The 17,736-nt window shown below is 35.4% G+C and overlaps 1 protein-coding gene across 12 annotated transcripts; it reads right to left on the bottom strand.

Annotated features, from left to right (window-relative positions):
* Positions 1–3,525: 3,525 nt before the first annotated feature.
* LOC125664559 (uncharacterized) lies at positions 3,526–17,264 on the bottom strand. Of its 12 annotated transcripts, none has more exons than XR_008799664.1 (10): positions 16,909–17,255; positions 15,356–15,505; positions 10,627–10,677; positions 10,371–10,514; positions 10,157–10,255; positions 8,926–9,042; positions 8,095–8,146; positions 7,426–7,869; positions 4,303–4,488; positions 3,531–3,823 (listed from the first exon to the last, which is right to left on the bottom strand). XR_008799664.1 is itself a non-coding variant. In XM_056152829.1 (7 exons), the coding sequence occupies exons 1-7, from the start codon at positions 16,943–16,945 to the stop codon at positions 8,488–8,490; spliced, it is 606 nt and encodes a 201-aa protein (XP_056008804.1). In that variant the 5' UTR covers positions 16,946–17,255; the 3' UTR covers positions 8,460–8,487. The 12 variants fall into 12 exon arrangements, 1 of the variants encoding a protein (XP_056008804.1); XR_008799665.1 differs by having other exon boundaries at positions 7,426–7,642; XR_008799661.1 differs by lacking the exon at positions 8,095–8,146 and having other exon boundaries at positions 3,526–3,820; positions 4,292–4,488; positions 7,426–7,642; positions 16,909–17,256.
* Positions 17,265–17,736: the final 472 nt, after the last annotated feature.

The following is a 17,736-nucleotide window of genomic DNA, read 5'->3' as shown; positions in this document are numbered from 1 at the left end:
CGACTATATGTACATTTACCATGTACATTTTGTGACATGATTATGACGGTTTAAATAAAAAATGAACGTTAAATTTGATTGACTTTATGATAAGTTATAAATCGGAACTATATAAAGAAAATTGTTTTTGAAGTATAGATATCTCTCTCTCTCTCTCTCTCTCTCTCTCTCTCTCTCTCTCTCTCTCTCTCTCTCTCTCTCAGGGTTTGTACTTAACATTGTGTACTTTTGTGTTAGTAGCTTCCTATCGAGCAATGAACCTAGTACAAGCTATATTTTAAGGATTTACAAGGAAGATCACTACTTTCTCATCAAGAACACGATAACGTGCATACACCAGCACTATCACTATGTTCTGAAAACTCGATGTTTCTTGTCCGTATGCACCAAAACATTCAGAAATAGGCGGTTTCATGTGCCTGCCGCTGCTATGTGGTAATGCATTGCCCGAAAATTAAGATGGAAAACACAGTGCTGATTTCTTTACATTGGTTTCCTATTGACAGGCGCAGCCAATACAAAACTATAATCTACGCATATAAGGTGATTCAGGAGATGGTACCAAAATACTGGGAGGAGGTGATCAATGTTTAGAAACCAAATCGTTCTCTAAGATCTGAAAATTCACTGACATTAGTTAGACCTAGATGTCGAACCTCCACATATGGAAACAGACACTTGGATGTGGCAGCAGCTACACTCTGGAACCCTCTGTCTGATACCCTCCACCGTTGTCAGAATTTGAACACTTTTAAAACACATTTAAAAACATCTTTTTAGACTTGCATATTATTATTATCATAGGTGGTTAAATCTTTATGGTTTCTTTACCATCATTTTAACATGACTTTTTCAAGTGTATAATTGTATATCTATTTCAACTATTGTATTTTATATCATTTGATTTTAAGGCGTGGAGCATTTTTCCCCATGCATATTGAGACGATCCGATATTCCGATCGTGTAGGATTTAATTTTAGAGTATGACCGATAGGTGGCGTTAGTCTCGCTAAAGGGTATAGAAAGAAGCGAGGCAGTGGATTCAACATCATTTTTGCACTTGACTCCAGAGTGAGAAGATCGGCAGTACCGTAGATAAAAGGTAATATTCATATTGTTTATTTCTTTTGATTAAAATCATACGTGACTGAACAAGTCTTTCCTGTTTTAATTAATCGTAATGATCAAAACTCGAGCTGTAAGAGCTGGGACTCAAAGAGCCAATTGAGCCGCGCTGTAAGAGCCGAGAGCCAAAGTGAGCCGAACTACGAGAGCCAGATTGAGCCAAGAGCCGGGAGCCAAACAGAGCCACGACAGTAAAGTCAAGAGCCGGGATTTGTACATAATTGATTAATAAAATTGTAAAAACGTTACTTCAATCATTTACATGTATATATTGAACTGCTAGAATCCTCAGCAAGTTATCTGAGGGATCTCACCCGCCGCATTTTGCGAATTAATAGGGATACACGCTACATGTTCTATATTTTAGTAATTTTACTTCACATTATTGATGTTTTTCTAGCATTCTTTTGATATTATCTGTCTTAATGATATTATAATTTCCTTTTACTACTTTTATAACATGCTGTATCATTTTTATTGTGTGCAGCGCTTTAGAGTGGTTATTTATAGTCATATATGGCACTATATAAATAAATATTATTATCATTATTATTATTTGTTGATTTTAATTTTTATAGATTTTTGATTTATGCTATTTACCTGTACGTGTTTTATAATCCTGTACAGCACTCTAAAATAATTTTGCATTATATTTAACGAGTTATAAATCCTGTATCACACTAATAATAATGATTGTTTGCGGAATAATACCCTCATATTTGACGATGCTAGGAATGTTAATAAGCGAAGGAATTTTCAAGTAAATGTAACTAAGATTTACTGCTCTATATACCGTGATCCCCCATTATAACGCCGACATTTGTACCTCGGCAATTTTGGCATTATACCGGGGGAGGCATTATATCGGGGGAGGGAGTATGTGTACAGCTGTCATAAGAAATCAAACACATTTTATCTACTACATCGTGCTTTGAATGCCTGGATAATCCCGGCGTCCAGTGGTCGTAAATGACTCGTAATAGTAGGGGTATTTAATGATTTCCATTCTTTGTTTTATGTCCAACACGTTTAGACTTCGGTGTATCCGCCATTCTCAGATTTAAAAAAAAAACAATATTGCATTTTTCCTGCATTTGATTGGCAATAATTAGCAGGGGTGATTATAATGGTAATTGACCAAATTGTACCTATATAAGTAGGTTGGCGGATGACCGTATGCGGGGGATGGCAATATAACGGGGTTCTACATATTGAGGAAATCGGGACTTTGAACTTTTTGGCGATGTGCAGGGGTGGCATTATAACGGGTGGCAATATAGCAGGGGATCACTGTACTTTATATTTCAATGTTTTCGGATCTTTCACCTGTGATAAGTGATTTATGTTATGACCTTTAGATTGTATAAATATCAGTTTACGTCGGACAATAAAAAAGGATCCTCTCTGGTAAATGAGATATCTACAAAATTAACATCTACGTAGCGACGTGAAGTTTGGCAACATAGAGACAAATTTGTGACGTGTATGTTTTCTGACTTTCCATACTTTGGGTAGCTGTGAACTTTACGAACAGTATTTTGTTGAATCAGAACATATTTTCACTTCAATATGAGTAAACCCAAGGTATTATCATCATCCACTCTGTTTTCCCGAAGAAACCAGAAGACAGCAACTATATTCATTTCTTTTAAGATATAAAGGGTTGCAGTGATTTCGGATATTGATTGCTGCACAAATCATAATACAATGGGATAAATATTTGACAAAGTTTTAGCATGTTCATTGATCATTGGGTCAAATGCTGTCTGACGCGTTTCATACCGATTGTTAGGCCGTTCTTGGCACACTGATTTTGACTGCGGATGACTCCGTTTACCTGATCAAGATATAGGGTTCACGGTGGGTGTAACCAGTCGATAAGAAATGTTTACTCCTCGTAGACACCTGATCCCACCTCTGGTGAGTCTAGGGGTCCGTGTTTGCCCAATTCCCTATTTTGTATTGTTTATAGGAGTTATGAGATTGACCCAATGATCATACAATCATGAGGTGTAGGGTCTACTATTTTGTAACACATTTAAACTATTTAGTTTGATGTTGATGTGATTATCTCCTCTGCTCTGATTTAACTGCCCAGTTAAGTTACACATTCGGGAAGAGATTCATCTTGTTTGTATATCAAAACTTTTGTTTAGATGTGTATTGATCTTGGAATGCAGATTACTGATTTATTGTGAAATGAAAGATATCCTTTATAAATGAAAAGGTGAAGAAAACAAACAGTGATTAATCTCAAAACTCCTATAAGGAATACAAAGCAGAGAGTTGGGCAAACACGGACCTTTGGATATACCAGGGTTGGGATTAGGTGTGTAGGAGGAGTAGGCATCCCGTGTCGACCGGTCACACCCGCCGTAAACCCCACATCCAAACAAGGCAAACGGAGCAATCCGTAGTCGGAATCAGTGTGCCAAGAACGGTCTAACAATTGTCACGGATTACTGTGCTTGAATGTGAATATCTAAAACAAGATTAACAATATCACAAATTTATTTTTGTTAACATGAAATGAAAATACATGTGTTCGTTTCTTTTTCCTGTTTTGCGGTACTGCATGATGTGTTGATTGCCCTAGATTTGGCATCCGTCCTTGATACTGTTGTCAACTCTCCTGCTGGCTGATGTATTGAGAGTATACGTGGACACACACCACATCAATATTCATGCTCCTCAACTGCTGAAATGTTAGTTACTACAATTGTACTTGTTGGCACAAGCTGTATGCTAGGACTTACCAAAGTAAAGTACATACTATATATACAACTAAATATATATACACATACAAGTTGTCAGGTTGAATTCTGACTTTAAATTCTCCATGGACACTATAGAATGTAATATAATATATGTTACTTTATATCATATATTACATAGACGACATTTTACACAATACTTTCAAAGAACTACCCATAATAATTATGGCATATATGCTGCACGTCAGCACTAACGTACAAGTGTTCATACAAAAATTAAACCAGCATTAAACATACACCTTTTGAAGCATAAAGTACAAATAACGGTACTTGGAAGCTTTAGAACCATTTCAACAAAGAAAATACGTTTAAAGACCCAAATAAAATACCGTACGGTTTCTTTACGGATCACTGAATGTGGGCGGAGTTCATCTATAGTCATTGTTATCTACCTGAAATTTACCTAGCCAAGAGATCAGGGTGCTGTGTATACTTTTGATGAACACATGAAGGGTCACAGGGCCGTCTGTAGTGCTTCTGTGGTCATAGTGTTTGTATAATATTTGTATCCCTATGGCGAAATGACAAACAGTCTACACCATCCCTCTGTCTCTCTTTTCCTTTCAGTCATTGTCGAAATGAATACTTTCTTTTATAAATATAGAAATATAGATTGATAATATAAATTATTTCAATAAGTTACAAGTTTTAGAAATGAATGGGCAAATTATTGTTTGATTTCTGATTGTGTAATTTATAATGCATGTGTATAGAGGGTGAAAGTACTATTCATTTCAAAATTAAGGATTATCTCCCTCGTGCATAGCTCTTAGCCTTGGACGAATTTGGCTCCACTTTTTTGGCACGCTGTTTTTGGCTATATTTAGCTCTAAAGCAGCATAGTTATTTCGGATTTCAAACATTTCGGTTGAGCATCACTGAAGAGACATTATTTGTCGACATGCGCATCTGGTGCATCAAATTTGGTACCGTATAAGTTTTACATTATATCAAAATTGCGTTGTTCAGGGGTGTTTTTAAAAACAATTAAATCACGAGAAAATAGCAGTTGCGGACAGGTCAATGCTATCAAAACTCTAGAATACAGGGCTTCCTCAAGATCTAAAGAATGGTAGTAGGTACTGGTCGTTATTGTTATTAAACACCTCTCTGGGGTCCCTCCATACCACAGTCCACCGATGTCACTCCACCTGAGATCTATTGTTAAATGTTTGATTGACAGACGACTAACAATTTGGGGGTGTTAACTTAAAGTTGGGTCTTTAAGTTAGCTCCTGAGCTTTCGAGCACAATTGAGCAGGATGCTACAATTAAGTATTTACTGGTTCAATACTGATCCCATTGGTGCAAATATATTACGCATCTATTACCGAGCCCTATTCAGTTGAAAAATTTGGTGTCATTTCAAAGTTTGAAATTGTTTGGTTGGGATTATATTTTGTGGCGGAATGATTCATTAATCAAAAAGTTCTAAATCTACATGATATTACAGTTTCTGTTTCATCCAATGTATCGTCTATTCTTATATTACTATACGTTATTTCAGTTTTATTTTATTTTTATGATTTATGATACATGTAGTTGAGACTTGGAACTAGTTCAACTGTTGTAATTTATCAACCTGGTTGATACATTTTTCCAAATACAGAACACTGATTATTAAAATAATTTAACTAATTTACTTGAAATTTTGTATAAAAATTAAATATTTCGCAAAAAATTAAAAAATTTGATCTCGAAAATTTTAGAAATTGATACGACTCCTAATATGTCCTTTTAAACTCTCAATTTAGACATGAAGTTTTTCGTATATCAAGAACAAAGAGGTCATTAATTAAAGAATCCGCCTGATAGATAAAAACCAAAAAAAAAAAAAAAAAAAACCCACCAAAAAACAAAAAAACTAGCTGTAATAACAGTTCATGACTCATTGCAGTGAATAACAGACACAAGCAACGTTTACCAATTTATTCATATAACAGCAATGACACATTCGGGTTATACTGAATTGGACAATATCGGCCGCATGTGAAAATTTTCTGGGGTAACTGGGGAGTCGCCCAGTGCGCCAGATTAACTTAACTTGTAAGGGGTACACTGGGGGGGGGGGGTAAAACATTCAGTGTCCAGGCCTGAACGGACGACAGCGTTCTAAAGAGGTAAGCGAGACCCGCCCTTCTCACCCTGTGTCCTGCAGTGCTACCTGGTATGTACATTATCATGTTGGACATAAGCCCCTAACATGCATCAGACTGTAGCATCCCCTCACTGAAGTAAGGTGAATATGGCCCCAACCGTCCCCGGTGGTGGCCCCACTATTAGTTTACTTGTTTTAACTTGTACGACTTAGTACTGTAAATTGCCCCCTGCTTTAGAAGCAGGTTGGCGAAACAACCAGGTTTTGGAGCAGAAACAGTCATCACATACCATTACCGACTCCCCAGTTCGGCAACATACATTGGAACAATGTCCCCCACAAAAAACTTGTAGGATCAAAATCAAAATACAATAAAGAGTTACATAGATAAGAATAAGTCATTTGACAAAACCACAGTACTTGAACCTGGAGTTGCACAAACATTACAGTAAACACACAATTGACAAACAGCAGGAAGCACGAAATATTAAATTACTTGTGCGGCGGGTAAGAAAAACCTTGACGTTTGAAAAAAAATGAAAAAAATAAAAATAAAAAATATTCCAAGGCCGCTTGAATATTGTTGAGAAATAATTGATTTCCCAGGACCGACATACAGATGAGTGCCATCTGTTCGGAACAACTCAATCTCAGTAGCCTTGATGACACGGTCGTGTCCAATGTAAAAACTTCTAACCTAGTTAGCCATGATTTTTTATCATGCAACTATGGGCAAAATGCCAATATTTTCTAGGTACTGAAAATGTGTCGTAGGAGTGCCATCCGCATGAAAAGAACAATATATAAGTAATGGGGTATAAATAGGCGAGCGACATGCTGATGTTAATGGATGGAAGATTTTAACAAATAATTGGTACGATATAGGAAGTCTGATATATTGAGACTCCTATTGACCGCTTGACACCTTCTAGGGATGAGATAAATGATTGGTTGTTTATGTACATCAACCAGAATTCGCTGTGAATTTTGCCTCAATACATAGCAGGGTTGGAGGCCTTACGGAGTCGGAATTGCTCGTCATACTTTTGCCAATTTTGTGAACGATTAGCTGCAAGCCTTATATCTCGCATGTACTTAAGCATTGCTTGGACCGTTTGATTATGTTGAAGTACGATGCTCATGTAAATCATGAAGGATGATGTCCACTTTTTTATGCTCAAAAAGGAGGTAAGTTGGCGCTTGACTACGCATAGCTTGCCATTGACAAGTTGCACATCTCCGTGGGACTCAAATTACTCCAATTCCGGAGCTGATTTGAGTAGGACAGACAGATCAATAAATCCCCCTCCCATATTTTTTGCTTGAGTTCAAGCGGGACATGACTGCCGATATCATCGTATGTAGATGTAAGTTGACAAAATAAGGGTAAATAGGCCACTTGGTCCAACAAAAAATGGAAAAACTCACCCGGGCTATCCTGTGTATTATCCATTGGGAATCGAGGATCTCCTCAGGGGGCTGTGGCTGCCCCTCTGCAGGGGCTAGTCGATCCGTCCAAGAGGTGGCCGTGTGATTTGGACTTCGTTCCCGGAGTTGAGCTGTTGTCCGACAATTACGTTTCATCCCGACCCCCCCCCCCTGGCCGGGGGTCTCTGGGTCGCTGCTCGTTTTTTAGGTGGCATTCCTAATGCACGTAAAATTGTCAAGAAGCTATGTGTAGGGAATAAATCCAAAAAAGGGGAGAAAAAACTCGGCCACATGCTTGGTTTCCGCCTCAAATACAAGAACCACGTTGCTGCTTCGGTTGGAAAAAGTGTAGTGAATGAGTTCGATCACAGGGAGTACCGAGTGTGACGTAGTGCATACAAATTAACTTGTACCAGCTAGCCCCTAAAGTCAGGTAGACCCGACCTACAGGGTGTATCAAAATTAATACGGACTATTTGATATAAACTCAAATAATCTCGATTATTGCATCACTATTATAAAAATATTTAATCTGTAGAGTTAGAAGGTTCTGTATGTATTTTATGTAATGATCGATTTGTATTGCTTATGTTGTGTTGACACCAACGACATATCAAGTCAAATTGAATAAATTTTAAGTGCAAAAAGGTCATGTTCAGAATACTGTACCTTCATAACAAGCGTTGCGACCCCCAAAAGTCTTTTTGATTTTCTAGTTATCCTTCAATGTAGAAATCAAAAATACATTTTCCAAAGACATTATTCCAAATCTCAGATGTGAACCTCTTTAAAATGATTATATATTACTCACCTCAGAGAAGCAGAAGAATGGTAATGGTTTACAGCATACCGGCTTTAACTTGCTTTGAAATCTTACAGGTATGTTAGCAGGTACATCATAAATACTTTAATATATGTAGTCAGTACAGAGAAGGTGAATGCATAATTCTCGCTGGACTGCTCCGTCCCTACTGAGAGCACGGACTGGCGGTTTAATGGTCCAGTAAACTGAGGTTCAATACAGGATCTTTGGATTTTTAGAGGTCCCAAACAGGATAAAGTTTAATTTGCTTCAACATGAATCGTGAAAAATAATTAAACTATAAAAATATATGAATAAATTTGCATTTGACAATACACAACGTATAATCAGGACAAAAAACCATTTCGATATAGTTTATCTATCGTCTCTTGATTAAGTAAACAAATTAGGGATTCAGCACAGTCCAGCAATGTGATATATCTTAATGCACGTGCTGTACCGTCGAAACAAAAATTCAGCAACGACTGATCATTAATTTGTAAATGGCAAACCTTTACAAAACAAGTTGTAAGAGGAGTGGCCCAAGAATCCATGTGGAAGGAATTACTGGTATCAAAGGTCAGAATATTTCTGTATACATTCAGGTTAGTATATCAAGTTGATTGATTGCATTACGCACAAAATAGGCTCAAATCGATGTACTATCTATAGAAACAGGTTATTTTACGATAATTTACCGTTTCCAGCACCAGTGCTTTCTTGAGAGTCACATTGTACAAAATCCATGTCTGTTTGTGTTTTACCAGTACCACATTCACTAAAGCAAATAGTGATATAGATGCCGATATTTTCACCTGCAAGATAAAACACAAAATTTCGAGAAGTTTTTAGAAATGGTTTAGAGTACTAGTAGTACAAATAATAGTAGATGATTTATACTATACGGTATATTAACATGCAATCAAACATACCTAATGAACTCCACATTTGCTAACAATTTGATTGATATATTAAGATAAACTTCATATTTGTTTGTCCCACAAATGTGACTTTGGATATTTGTTTTTCTTACATGACTCAATGTAATAACAGTAATTTGTGTGTAGCAGTATTTAACATGTAAAGTGAACGGTAATTTTACACATCGTCAGGGTTTTATCAGACAAACCTATCCAGACTGTAGTTTATAGTTGTTTAGTTGATATAGTGTGTGAATGTGTATGTTGTTGAAGTTATTTGTTACAATTTTCTGATCTGTATGTTCATTCTGCACACATGTACTAGATAGTTGCACACAGTGACCAGCCTCCTAACTCCTATAATGTATAACTTATATGGTACCAATTTTGATGCACCAGATGCGCATTTCGACAAATAATGTCTCTTCAGTGATGCTCAACCGAAATAACGAATACAAAATTGAGAGTTGGGAAAATACGGACCCCTGGACACACCAGAGGTGGGATCAGATGCGTAGGAGGAGTAAGCATCCACTGTAGACCGGTTACACCCGCCGTTAATAAGAAATTGGTAAATTCTTAGTAACTGTATTGTTCTACATGGTATATACTTAGTACTTCTTACACATGACATCAGAACACCCATAATGGACCCCACATTTGCCAACGATTTGATTGATATATTAACATAAACTTCATATTTGTTGGTCCCACAAATGTGACTGGATATTTCTTTTTCTTACATGATTCAATGTAATAACAGTAATTTGTGTATACCGGTATTTGACATGTAAAGGTAGTTTTACACATGGTCAGGGTTTTATTAGACAGACCTATAGAGATTGTGGTTTATAGTTGTCTAGTTGATGTAGTATGTGGATGTGTAAGTTGTTTGTTACAATTTTGTGATCTGTATGTTCATTCTGCACACTAGTGTACTAGATAGTTGCGTGTAGTGTTAGGATCTGCTGGTAGGTGTGAGAAGGAGGCGGTAAAGTAGTTATCTTACCCGCATTTCGACATCCATCTTCATACTCTTCATTGCAAGAGACATATTCGGTATGTGAAGCGCCTCTGTGTACCATACACTGTGTGGGTGGAGGTAGTCCTGTGTGAATGAAACATATAATTATGACCTAGTTAGTCAGCTACAAGCTATTGAAAGTGAGACAGACATGCTTTAATAATTATTATTTATATGTATCAACGGAATATGTATTTACCACTTAAAGATTGTTTTCCAAACTCTGCAAGTATATAATGTATTCCGGACTTCAAACTTCTTAGAACTTCAAAGATTGCAACACTACCATTTAGCTGGATACGATTATTACAAAATTCGCACTGCTTTCCCTGGGCATCACAATCTAAGAAGAAAAGACGGCCTTTATATTCTAAATACACGACTGTATTCAGGGACAGTTCTTAAAATGAATTTTCTTTTCTTTCACGATTTCAACTGAACTCAATTCACTTTACCTGAGCACGTATTATTTTTGTTAACCGTCTGTATCTGCAAAATCCCGTAACCTTCAAAACAAAAATATTTATCCAGATTTATTTACCCCGATTACATGCATCAGAAATTCATTTTAACAGAATATTCAAATGATGCACTACATGTACTTGCTGTATATATTCACTTAAAATCTTTAGATGCATCAGAGAACCTTCAATTTTTGGAAGGGATTATTTATTGTGGGGGAGGTGTCTGAAGAACAAAAGGCAGATTGTTATCTAAGTTTTTTCTTATTTCATAATATTTGTGATTTCTTTTCACAACACAGACATATTAACAAAAAGAGAGTGTTGCACAAAAGCAGTAACTTTTCCTAATCGGAGCTCCGTGTCAGCACTCGTGACGTAGAACTGACCTTCATCTTATTGCGTTTTAAAGGGAAAGGCAACCCTAACCATATACAGTATTTGCTTTTATGAATAAAGTATTACTTACTGATATCGTAATTGACAGTCTTTAACAACAAAAATCCTTGATTAACAAATAAATCAATATTAATCTATCATGCATTTTAAATTACCCGCTGCTAAGAGAGTAACCAATGAAGTTTAATTTATGACGTCATATCGTCTATTCCGGTTTATTTCATCAGCAGCACTGTAAACATGATAAGTCACGAACAGTTAAGTTTGGAGCTGTATGGATTTGAGCCCGTTCTTTCGCAAGACGAAATTGAGAAATGAAGACGTTCAGTCGAGTCGCAGAAAAGACAGACGGTAAACATTCTTCATACAAATGTCTTGAACCTCAACTTGTCATTACGCAAAGGATGGATCCACATTTTACGTAGTCTTTTCTTTTCAAATGACTTAATTGAATCGGTAATTTCGAGGGAAAAAAACAACCAAAAAACAAACAAACGTTATTCACATCTCCCCTTCGTATTAGTGTAATTAACTGCTTGCCAGGAAGGCATCAGCCTATTTATTCGTAAAATCTACCACATGCACAACTTTGATGGTCTCACAGGTGCGTGGGTTCAGGACACCCCCTCCGAATAAGCTACACGAGTTGATTTAATTAATGTTTTGTTGAAAATATTTCTAATGCATGTCAACGTCTTGCATACCCATAAAGTCCAAAATACATGTAATTCAAAATAAGCCCTTTTAAAAAAAATACCCTCACTGGTTATCGTAAGTTCTGTTTGATTTTGAATTATTTTGGATTTGATGGGTATGCAAGATGTTGTTGACATGCATTAGAAATATTTTCAAGAAAAAAAAAATTAAATCAACTCATGTAACTTATTCGTAGGGGGTGTACCCAAGCACCTGTGGATGATCTTAGTATCTCATCAAAAGCGGAACAGACGGTGTGACGTCAAAATTATTTATTTTTGTGGTCTTGAATACAAAAGAGTTACACATCATGGCAGCCTCTATAGATCGTGGGAATTTCAATTTTTGACGTTTTCAAATTAGTACTGAAGCTTATTTAGCCCATATATCAACAGAATTGTATGAAAAATCTTTATCATATGATTAATCCTATCATTTATCATGTAAACATATTTTGGGTTGTCTTTTCCTTTAAATACCTGTAGGATTCCCCAGTACTAAGGACAGACCTAATACATTTTATGTGTCAATACATTATACATGTAGTTTAAACATAATTTTTGAAATCGTGATAATTGAATTGTCTTTCTTCTTCGGAGTATCAGATACAATGCATACGGTTACATCTTACGAGTGTATCAAATATTTAATGTTCTCTACTACTACAATCTAAGAGCTCTTATACTCGTATGTATTATTTTCTACATCCAACATATGTCAATTGTACATGACTCTGAACACAAAACAAAATATGGGAAGTTTGATACGCATTACTAAACTTCAACATAATTCGAAGTACATGCATGTACCTGTAAAAATCGATTCACCATATCAATTTGCTACTGGAATACACATCATCTTCTCCATTCAAATAGTTTAACGGTTATTTACCATTATTTGGCCTTAAAAAATTCTTCCAAATCTTTGCAAAGTTCACAACGGTTTTTCGTAAAAGGCACTATGTTTCGTCAATAACTTTCATTTTGAAAAACATATAACTTATCGTAAACAACCTTGATTATTAAAACACAGGTATTGCGAGCTGTATTCGGCGTGTTTGTTGCGAGTCCTGTTCACTAGCTAAACAGTGTCTATGAAGAGTTATCGTTATTTGTTGATATAGTTTTTGATAATGAATTATCTTTCCTTATCATATTGTCTTATCTTCAAACCGTTTAGAGTTAATCTACGAACATGTATTTCCTGTTTACCTGTGAGTGTGTTCTTACAATGCATTGTCGATTGTTCCAATCATTCTTTTTGTCTACTTAGAGCTGGAACACAGTGTAATTAGTCTTTTGCATTTCAATATATGATTCTCTTAGTATTTTGAATACTTATTTATCTATTTTGGTTTTCGAGTTTTGTATATCATGCATTTATAGAAGTAACATATTTCTGAATAATTTCTATGGAGTGCCATTGGTGTCATATGTTTAATTTACAATATTTAAGAGCTTAACTAATTTTTCTATGGAAGCAAGTTTATGATAAAATCAAATTCAAATTCTAAATATTTTCATTATGTAATATTTCTTAGTTTTTTAAATACAATTTATCTGTGTACTTGTAATTTAGTATTGTCAAAACAACTATGCTTATTATTTTAAAATACTCACGTAACACCTTTAACCGTTATGTACATCGGATATTTGTAATAAGCAGTCCATTTATTACTTCTCTTGTTTGTTTCAGTCTTTTACCTCATTAAGTGCATAATAAAGACAGTGCACCGTCTTGTACATGACCCTGGGTTATACTATCTGCAAAAGTGCTGGCATAATAGTGTCCATGTTGGAAGCTTATTTCAAACTTGGCACATTATAATAAACAGGGATTTGACATGAAACATTTGTAAAAACTAGAAGCGTGTTTCAATTAAGAACAAATCTAGAAGGAACACGTAATACGAAAAAATTGTGTTCGTGAGGGATTCGAACCCGATCGTTTTAAAAAAAGGAAACATCTTCACATATAAAGGTCGACGACGTTACCCACTGAACTATGCGGTCGACCATACTTTACTAAGGAAAATTAAAGTACGGGTGACGTTGAAAATAATATCGGTGCTGTTTTCATTTTTTTTTAAATTTACAAAAAAGTCCTCGTGAAACAAAATTTTAAAGCGAAAGTTAAAAAACCCCAAACAAACTCGAAGAACATGTTCATGCTAAATTTATTTTGATTCACGGAGGCAGTCTTTCTGAAATTCGGGGATATCTCTCTATTTCAACGCTAAAAAATCATAAAAATCGCTTATTCCTTGATTGAAACTCAAAATAGTTTGGCTAATTTTTGTTGATACACATTTTTAAAACTTATTTTTAAATTTTTTTTAATCAAAACATACATTCCAAATGGTGTTATTATTTATTTAAATAACTTTGTAATATCTGGGAAGTCTTCCCCAGTACGACCTGTTTGGTAGACGACTTTCGGTACCCCGATGACAGTTCTCGCCGAGAGGTACTTTTGGATGAGAGCTAGAGTGATAGACAGGTAGAAGTCATTCATAAAGAACTATAGTAGCGATACTAAGGAAGAGACTAACAACGCAATGCTCGGGTAAGTTCTGTGGGTACTCACGGGGTTTACTGGGTCACCTAAGACCTCATATTTACTATAACTTTATTTTATCGATCTTTCATGCAAAACCTTTAGGGAAATTAACATGAGACGTGTAATACCACCTTTTGAAATTGACCTTTTTAAGTATTGAAATGAAATTTGAGGTGGTAAGGATTTAGATCATTATATTACTAGTTATATGGATTCTTGGCTGGGTACATTGACTCACATTCCCTGTCAAAGTTTGTATTCTCCCGTTAGACAGATTTTTCTCTGCAGTAGGACATAGGTAGATATTTTTGAATATTATGGGTAATTTCATGTGCTTCAAAATTACACATGTAGTTCAGTATCTATATTTTTACAGTATTGCAAATTATAAAATATAGTGATATTACGAAAGCGTATAAATGTTAAAATAAAATCGTGCGTAGAACTTTTTTTTTTATCATGTACAGTGTACAACTTAGTATTTCTCACACATGACATCAAGCTATTGTTTCCTACAACTGACAGTGATAGATTTGAGTATGATGTAAAGTATTTTATTTTTATTTAAAAAGTTGAAAAAAAATATTGAAATGTTAAGTACACAAATGACACAATTAATACAAAGAGATACCCTAACCCATGAAAAATGAAAAGGGTTCATTAAAAAACCCAACCAAAATACCCGCAGACAAAATCCTTTAGTTGCTATTTGAACTGTAATTTGTTATTATAATTATGTCCTTTCTATGTATTTCATTAGTCCCAAGGGTTGTTTTAAATTGTTTTATATGTTATTAAGGTAATCATATCATTACATGTACATTATGCGCTATATATTAATAATAATAATTATGCATGTTAATTCTGACATTATGAATATTTTATTCACATGTATATGCACATCGATTTTATATGATCTTTTCTCTAACATTTGTTAAGTACTTTAGAGAACTAATGTTGATAGGGCACTATATAAATCTTTTAATTACAACTACAATCAACATCTGACAGTTTCTGCTAAAGTACTCATATGCCAAAGAATGTGAAAGAAGTATAAAAGTTTGTTTACCGCAAGGGAACGAATATTTCACTTTGCCCACCCAAGAACCATTCTTTGAAGCATTGTCCTCAGATGAAGGCTGTTGATGTCCTAATATACAGATGTCCATCGCGTTTCTCCAATTGGTATTTATGGATACGACTGACCCCCAACAGATAACTACAAATAAATAAACATTTGTTAAATTATCTGTGAAGATTTACTCATTGGATACTAGATTGATCAACATTCGTTATCTTTACTGTTTTATTTAAGGATTCAACACGTATTTCTGCTGGTGGATACTCTTTCCCCGAGGATTGTTGTTGTTCCATGAATGCAAGGTGAAGATAACGAACAGTGATCAATCTCATAATTCCTACAAGCAATACAAAATAGATAGTTGGGCAAACACGGACCCCTGGATACACCAGAGGTGGGATCAGGTGCCTAGGAGGAGTAAGCATTCCCTGTCGACCGGTCACACCCGCCGATTATTAATTTGCATGTATGATTGATTATATGTTAATTTAAGTATAAACAATAACCACACGATAGATGTCGCCCTGTATAATACGTTATCACTCTGCGGAGTCTACAATAGACATTGAGTCTAACAGATTGGTTGGTGCCTCTCGGATTATTCTTCGAGATATCAAACATTTGTTATATGTACAAATAACCAGTTTTGGTACAAAAATAAAATGTCAAATGTTGTCTGACGTGTTTCATACCGATTGTTAAGCCATTCTTGTCACACTGATTTTGACTGTGGATAACTCCGTTTACCTGATTAGGATATAGGGCTCACGGCGGGTGTGACCGGTCGACAGGGGATGCGTACTCCTCCCAGGTACCTGATCCCACCTCTGGTGTGTTCAGGGGTCCGTGTTTGCCCAACTATCTATTTTGTATTGCTTGTAGGAGTTATGAGATTGATCACTGTTTGTTATCTTCGTCTTTCGTACATCAATTGAATTGTGTCATTAAGTCATTTCCACAAATTAAAGAAAGAAAAGGTGAAGATAGCGAAGAGTGATCAATATCATAACAACTATTAGGAATACAAAAGTAAGAGTTGGAAAACACAGACCCTTGGATATACCAGAGGTGGGTCAGGTACCTAGGGAAAGTAAGCATCCCCTGTCGACCGGTCACATCAGCCGAGGATTAATTTGCATGTGTGATTGATTATATGTTAATTTAAGTTAATATGACGATACGTTAGGCATATTTTGGCGATGCATTTGTTCTTTATTTGTTTTGATAAATTGCATATAAAAACTGTGTATAGATTTTTATTGTTTTAAAAGTAAAATTCCTACTTTAGAAGAATATGAATATAAGTTACTTATTTTTCTTTCTTACAACGAAAGTATCACCGCGAGAAAAAACTTCATTTGATTATTTCTGAATCTGTAGAAATTTGAATTTTGTTATCTTTTACAACTTAAGCATCACATACCTATGTAGTTTTATATCAAAAGTAGTTGTAATGTATCCTACAGTTGATAAATCCATCATATAAACAGGAATCTCGTAGAATCATCTTGATCTTATTTATCACAGGAATACAAACTTACCAGTAATGAATGTTATTGTGTATTTTAATCCAGCCATTTATGATGATAATTCTATTTATCCTGGTGAATGTTCTTCATCCGTTCTGAAATGCAGAACTTCCTTATTTCTATTCATACGATGGATATACATGTGACTGAAACACTAATAAAATGTGTGTGTATGTACATGTGCTTTTCTGTCATCAACTTCCCGTTTCGATCGCTCTTTGTACACTAATTTTCACTGGACATTACTTCGTATACCAGATCAAAATAGAAGGTTCAAGGCCGGTGTAAGCGGTAAACAAATCAAATATTCTGATCATTCCTCCACGGCTTGCAATTTTTGAAATGTCTTTTGTTTTTTCTGAAGCACCCCTCACCATACAAGACTGAACAATCGACACACAATGAAGTGTTTCATCACATATTTCCTTTCCATATATAGAATGATCATTCATGCCCCAATTTCCTGAATTTGACATGAACAATTGAAAATAATGAAACGTGATCAATCTCATAACTCTCATAAAGGAGTATAGCAAAGATGGACACCTGTACATATCAAAGGTGGGATCAGGTACATAGGAGGAGTAGCATCCCCTGTTGACCAGTCACACCCGGCGTGAGCCCTATATCTCAATGGGGTAAACGGAATAATCCGTAGTCAAAATCAGCGTGTAAGGAAATGACTAACAATTGATATTAAACATATCAGACAGTATTCGACCTAGTAACAGATATTTGTAAATTAGATCGTTATAACGAGTATAGAATTTGTAAAATGTTGCATTAAACGAGACTGTTGAAACTCTTGTAACAACGTATTTGTCAGTAGCCTGCCGCGAT

Source organism: Ostrea edulis, chromosome 1, assembly GCF_947568905.1.
Source record: "Ostrea edulis chromosome 1, xbOstEdul1.1, whole genome shotgun sequence".
NCBI lineage: Eukaryota > Metazoa > Mollusca > Bivalvia > Ostreida > Ostreidae > Ostrea > Ostrea edulis.
The sequence above is the reverse complement of the archived record's forward strand: the minus strand, read 5'-3'. Positions and strand labels throughout refer to the sequence as shown.

Bases quoted from the DNA above. Each gene is read 5' to 3' on its own strand.
- LOC125664559 (XM_056152829.1), bottom strand. From the start codon at position 16,945: ATGGCTGGATTAAAATACACAATAACATTCATTACTG. The intron at 15,506-16,908 runs GTAAGTTTGTAT...ATTTATTTGTAG, and splicing joins CACAATAACATTCATTACTG to TTATCTGTTGGGGGTCAGTC. The intron at 10,678-15,355 runs GTAAACAAACTT...TTTGTTTTGAAG, and splicing joins GAAATATTCGTTCCCTTGCG to GTTACGGGATTTTGCAGATA.